Source organism: Elephantulus edwardii, unplaced genomic scaffold (genome assembly GCF_000299155.1).
Source record: "Elephantulus edwardii isolate Elephantulus edwardi_28Jun2011 unplaced genomic scaffold, EleEdw1.0 scaffold00049, whole genome shotgun sequence".
NCBI classification, from domain to species: Eukaryota; Metazoa; Chordata; class Mammalia; order Macroscelidea; family Macroscelididae; genus Elephantulus; species Elephantulus edwardii.
This window is the reverse complement of record NW_006399799.1, coordinates 12,074,546-12,080,545: the sequence shown is the minus strand read 5'-3', so window position 1 is coordinate 12,080,545 and position 6,000 is coordinate 12,074,546. Positions and strand designations below refer to the sequence as shown.

Sequence of the window (6,000 nt, the reverse complement as noted above, 5' to 3'; positions counted from 1 at the left end):
AGATGAGCTGCCAATCTAAAGGTGGAGTCTGTTGGTGGTTCAAATTCACCAGTAACTCTGAGAGAGAAAGAAAGGAAATCTTCCTTGCCATTGATAGCCTTTGAAAACTTGCTGGCAGGTCAGCTAAGAGTAGGTTCTGACTTGATGGCAATGAGATTGAGTTCTGAGTTCACATTTTGCTTGGCATACTCATTTCTTTCCACCTGGCTAATTACTGAACCACCTTCTCTGGGAGCTAACTTGACTAAGTAGTTAATTACTCAACAATCTTGGGATTTTCTTGCCACCAAAAAAAAAAAAATAAAAAAAAAATTGGTCATTCAAAAAGAATGTTTTGCTTTAGTTATTAAAAAATGAGAAAGTGCTGGAGGGAGTGCACGTTCCAAAAAAACAGAAGTGCAAGTCCAGCTTACGTGTGGTTTGAAAACTCATTATGAGTAAACAAGAGATGGGTGAAAAATTGTAATTTATTGAAACTCAACTCAAAAAATATAAGATGCTGTAGTGTACATTATATTACACAAAGCACCCTCAGGTGCACATTCAAGTCAAGTAATAACTCCATATCCCTTTCCCTAGCCCTCCCACCATGGGACCGTAGTATTTGTTCCATATACAATCATGCACACTTAATTTGAAAAAGGAAGCCCCATATATTTTGATGTATTAATTAGCACCAAACAAGAGTACAGTTCCATTTCTTTTTTTTTTAATAAACAAAAAAAAAAGACAAAAAAAACCCCAAAAACCCAATCAATAAACCAACTGGAAAGCTAATGGACTCAGCCAATACTGCTGACATAGATATTATACATTCATGTAAATACACAGCCTATTCTACCCTAAACAACGGTGTGGCTGGTTCTCAGCCTTTGTTCAAGTTGGCAACTGTCCCAATGTTGCAGTGCTGGAGTCAGTCTGTTTCTAAAACAAAACTGCTATTTAGGAACTTCCTACACAAAGTTCATCTGTCTTTTTTGTCGGAAACAAGTCTAAAATTGGTGTGGAAAACTTAGATCTTTCAAGAACAACAACTGGCCGAAGATAATGAAGTTGTTTTAAGGCAAGTTCTCCACAGTCTGTTAATGCTTTGTCCAATACAACCCTCAGGTTTTCCAAGGAAGGAACTGTTGTTGTCGTCTCAGCTACAATTAAAGGCGGGATTGCAGTCAAGGTCTCGTGAATTGCAGAGTCACTAGAAGAATGAGGTATGTCAACTTCAGGGTCATTGTCATTCCCTATATTATTTGCCACAACATCCCCTGTTAAGTCATTACTGGGTTGTGAAGTGCTATTTAACATTAAGTGCTCTGAAGGCTCCCAATCATCAAAATCATCTTCTTTCTCTTCACTTTCCTGAATAAATTTCAGAAATGAAGATTCAAATCCCATAGGTTTGTAAGTCTTCAAATCAAACGATCTAGGCTGTGGAGGTTTCCTAAAATTATCTTTTGGGACACTGGTTAGATTTTTTACAGTGCTTTCTTGTCCTGAATTATGCTGCCCAGTTTCTGAGTCTTTGATCCTTGATAAAGGCAGCTGGAAGTTAGAGAAATAAGTCCCACTTTCAGTCCCACTGGGATTAGGTATAGAATTTTCTATTGTACAAGGAGGAGGTGGAGGAGGTGGTGGTGGTGGTGGTGGTGGAGGTGGAGGCTGAACTATATTACATTGTTCCAAAGAAGTGGTTTCTGAACCATGGTTACATTTCAAAGTTCCTCTGTAAAGCAGGGAATCTGTATCAAATCCTGGGGTGCTTACTGTACATCCTTTCTGACCTCCATCCCTTCCACCTGGATGTGGGGACTCAGTGCTCTGGATAAGTGTGCTGCTGTCACCAAGGGCATGACTGTGTTTTATGTGCTCTGCTTCACAGCTTCCATTTTCTTCTTGATTTAGGCTGGGAACAACTTCAGGAGGCGGCTCATCTTTAATTTTGGTACCGTATTTAACACACACAACAAGGTTTTCCATCTGTTGCTCTAAATAGGCACTACTCATCTGATGGGTGCGTTTGTAATGCCTCACAATGCTGCTCTCCAGCTTTACCACAGATAAGCATCCTTGAATCATGCAGGGATACTGGGTGTGCTCAGACTGCTCCACGCACATATGGAGGGCTTCAGCTCTTGTTTTAAATGTGATGGGAGCTTTCTTGTCTTTGACTAAGCCACATTTTTTAGCCTTACTAGTAAAAGACCTCCTGGTGTTTTGCTGTTCATTTCCCTGAGTGTGAGCTGTTTCACACAACTTTTCACTTCTTAAGAGTCTTTCATTTGCTACTTTCTGGCTTCTAAACAGATCATCATAATAGTCCTTATGTCGATAATACACATGTTGAGAGTAATTACTGCGATGCGTGAAGATCTGACCACAGCCATTAAGATCACACTGAATTTCATAATCTGAATGTATTTCTCCTTCAATATTATGTTGTTCCATCAAGTGGTGCTTCAACTTACCCAATGTATAAAAAATAGCAGGGCACTGAGGCTGGTTACAGGAAAACCTAGCCACAGATTCTGCTTCTGAAAGCACTTTAGGCTCTTCAATATTGTCTAGGTTATGAGAGTCACTACAGTGCTTAGCAAGAGCTTTGGAACACAAGAAGCGCTTATTACATTCCTTGTATTTGCAAGCAAATATCTTTTTACATTTGACAAGTTCCCTTTTGGTTCTCGCTTTGTCTTTCTCTAAGCATAATTGTTCTTTGTTGTACTGATGTACAGTTCTATAATGGCGAATTAAGCCTTTTAGATTGGTGAATGAGGAATTACAGGTTTTATGGATACAATGGAATGGTTTGTGGTATTTATTTAAAATATAGCAGAGATTTCCTTTAGCAACAGTTCTCCTTCCTCTACCCTCTCTGCCTTCTCGTTCTTCTCTATGGCTGCCTACTGGTGATGAGACATCAGATGTTTTACTCTCTGTTTCTTCACAAGAGGATTCTAAGTCTGTTTCTGAACTGCACTCATCTTTTTTAGAATGACAGTGTGGCTTCTCAGAGTTGCTGTTGGGATCACCTCCAAGTTCAGCAGAACAATCATCTTTCAACCTATCTACTGAGCACGGGCCTTCGTGATCACATTTCTCACTATCCAAGAGTTTGTGAGTTACTCTGTCACTGCCAATCTGATGTTTATTTTTATAATGAATCCTAAGGTGTGTTTTTCTCGTAAATGACCTCTGGCAAATATGACACTGGAATGGGGAATAACGATGCTGAAACATACTTAATTGCAGGACCTTTTCTTTTGAATAATTATGCTTCTTAAGGTAATGCATTAACAAAGCCTCTCTGGTCACAAATTCATATTTGCAACCTTGAAGCTCACAGAAAAAAGGTTTAGCCGCTAACTGTGCAAGGTACTGACTTGGCACGTTTTCGTCTTGATTCTGAAAATTAAGGTCTGATATAGACGAAACAGATTGAAGAGATTTAGCACCACTAGTTGGGTACCCTTGCCAAGACCCTGAGAAAGACCCATGTGTTATTGAGTTTTTCAAGCTTAAGTGTTTCAAGCGTAGCAAAAGTTCTAACATGGTATCCTCTGTACATGGTCTTTTAGAAGCACAATTGGAGGCCTCTGATGAGTAACCTTGGTATTCTCTTTTACATTTAGTATGAATGTTGTGATCAAGACCTTCATCTGGGGAGTCACTGCTTGTATCTGAACTGGGTTTATGCTCTGCATTAAACTTTTCAGTTGTCTGATTATGTTCATTACCTGAACAAGGAAGGAGCTCTTTCGTCTTTACCTTTTTGGGTTTGAAATGGTAGGGGTGAACCTTTCGAAGATGCCTCTGCATTCCTTTTGCATTTTTGTACGTGTTACCACAGCCTTCAAAACCACAGGTAAACTTATTCCCATCAAAACAAACTGCCACACTGGAGCATTTTTCTTTTAAACTGGAGGGCACGAAGACTTTCTCATGGGACAATAATACATCCTGCACGCCTTCAGAATGATCCAGTGTGTCAATTAACTCTTCATTCATTGAAGTGGAAGAGCTCTGACTTAGCTGGTCACTGGAATTACTGTCACTGTTTTCTTTCAGGTTTTCTGCATCTACTTGAGAATTAGCTGATTCTGTGCAGAAAAGAAGATCCTCAGGTAAATGTGATTTTTCAGTTTGGTCAAGTAAGGGAGGTTGATTAATACAATCTTGCTTTTCATCCGTTGTAGGCTCCTCAAGTTTCACAGATTTCTTTACGTCTCCATTTGAATTTTCAACATTATGCATTGAGAGGTGATTCTGGTATTCAATTTTGGAGTAATAGAACTTTTTACAGCCAAGAAAGTTGCATGTGTAAGATGCATCTCTAAAGTGTTGTGCTTCATGGTGATAAAGCTGTCCCAAATCACTAAAAACAATATTGCAGCCATTTAATTCACATTTGTAACGCAGATCGTCATGTTTCTGTTTGTGGTTTAGCAGTTCATTTACTGATCCAAACCTAGCATAACAATCTATAGATACACACATGTAAGGCTGAGGACCACAATGCACTTGTTCATGCTCCCGCAGGTGAAAAGCTGACATAAAATGTCGCCGACAGTAAGTACACTTCTCTCTTCTGTTTTTCATGTCCAAGTAGTGCTTGGCATTTTCATCATTATTTTGGTGTTCAGCTTTAAGATGCACACTTAAGTATTTAAATTGCTTAAATACACGGGAACAGTCTGTGCCAGGACATGGGTACAAATCTCTGTCTTGCAGGTGGCAGTCTTCTAATTTGCTGAATGTGACATAATCATGAGATTCTCCTTTGGCTTGTTCATTCAGTGACTGATTCTGCTCCAGGGTTCCAGAGGGGCTCTTCGGACAAATACCCTTTTGAGAGCTTTTCAACAGTAACTTCTTTCTAGAGCGGTCTCGTCTGCTTGGTGGCATTTTCACATGTTCCATCACATGAGGAACAAATATTTCTTTTCTCTTGAATTTTCTAATACAAACTGGACAGGTATAAACGCCATCTTCCATATGCATTTTAGAATGATGAAGAATCCTGGCCTCTATGCATTCTCGCTTACACAACAAACAGAAAAACTTATACTGAAGCCACCTCTGGTATCTTTCGGAAGAACCAATGGGCTTTTTGTCTCTTTTCTCCTTATGCTGGTCTGTCAAATCTCTTTTTCTAAATTGTTTATCATCCTTACCCTCCTCATAGTCACTGAGAAATGACTCTAAAACATCTGTGTCATTAATGGATATTTCATAGCCACTTAGGTCGTCATCAGAATCTGAGGCTTCTTGTCCTAGGAGTTGGTGGCAGTGTCGTTTTAAAGTTTTCCAGTCCCAAAACTCAGGATCAAAAGGCCAGTGGGCTTTCAAAGCTAGTAAGAGCTCACATCGTAGAGAATTTGGAACTGGTGCATTTTCTTCATCAAATTTCTGATCTGGTTGCACATACAATTCTTCTAACATATTGAATCCATCCAAACTAGGTTCAATTAAGAATTCTGTAAGTTGACAGGCTCGTCTAACTTCTAAATCTTCTGGTAAAAGACAAGCAATTGTTTTACAAACGGATGCCTTCATTTCCTCATCCTCACTTGATCTGAGTTGAAGAGCTCTGACACATAGCAAAATAGATACCCCAAGACCAGCATCTTGTGCCTATAAAGAGAGAAAGGAAAAGGGTTATATACACATTTTTTCATAGAAATAAAAAAGAATAGGCACTGCATGACTTTCATGGGGGGAAAAAAAGACAGGTTAACTCCCAAAACCTTTAGAGTTCTTATAATTGAACTTATACTTTTCTTGTTTCAACACATAAATTATCGGATTAGATGTCTCAAGTATGAACAAAACATACATTTACTGCATTTCAAAAATTATCAGGCACTGAATATTAAAGCCGTTCTGAACATTTATGGTTTATATAATAAATGTTAATAAACATTAAAGGAATTCAGAAGAAAAAAGTCACTGAAGTAAATCAGGTAAGGCTTAAAGCAATGATTTAAATCCACGATTGAATTAAAC

General features: G+C 38.8%; 1 protein-coding gene across 1 annotated transcript in view; it reads right to left on the bottom strand.

Moving 5' to 3' along the window:
* Positions 1–942: 942 nt before the first annotated feature.
* Positions 943–6,000, bottom strand: part of RLF (rearranged L-myc fusion) — a 132,672-nt gene continuing 127,614 nt past the window's right edge. The window contains exon 8 of the mRNA XM_006886503.1: positions 943–5,628. Coding sequence (XP_006886565.1) covers positions 943–5,628 — 4,686 coding nt within the window. The remainder of the gene's footprint in view (positions 5,629–6,000) is intronic.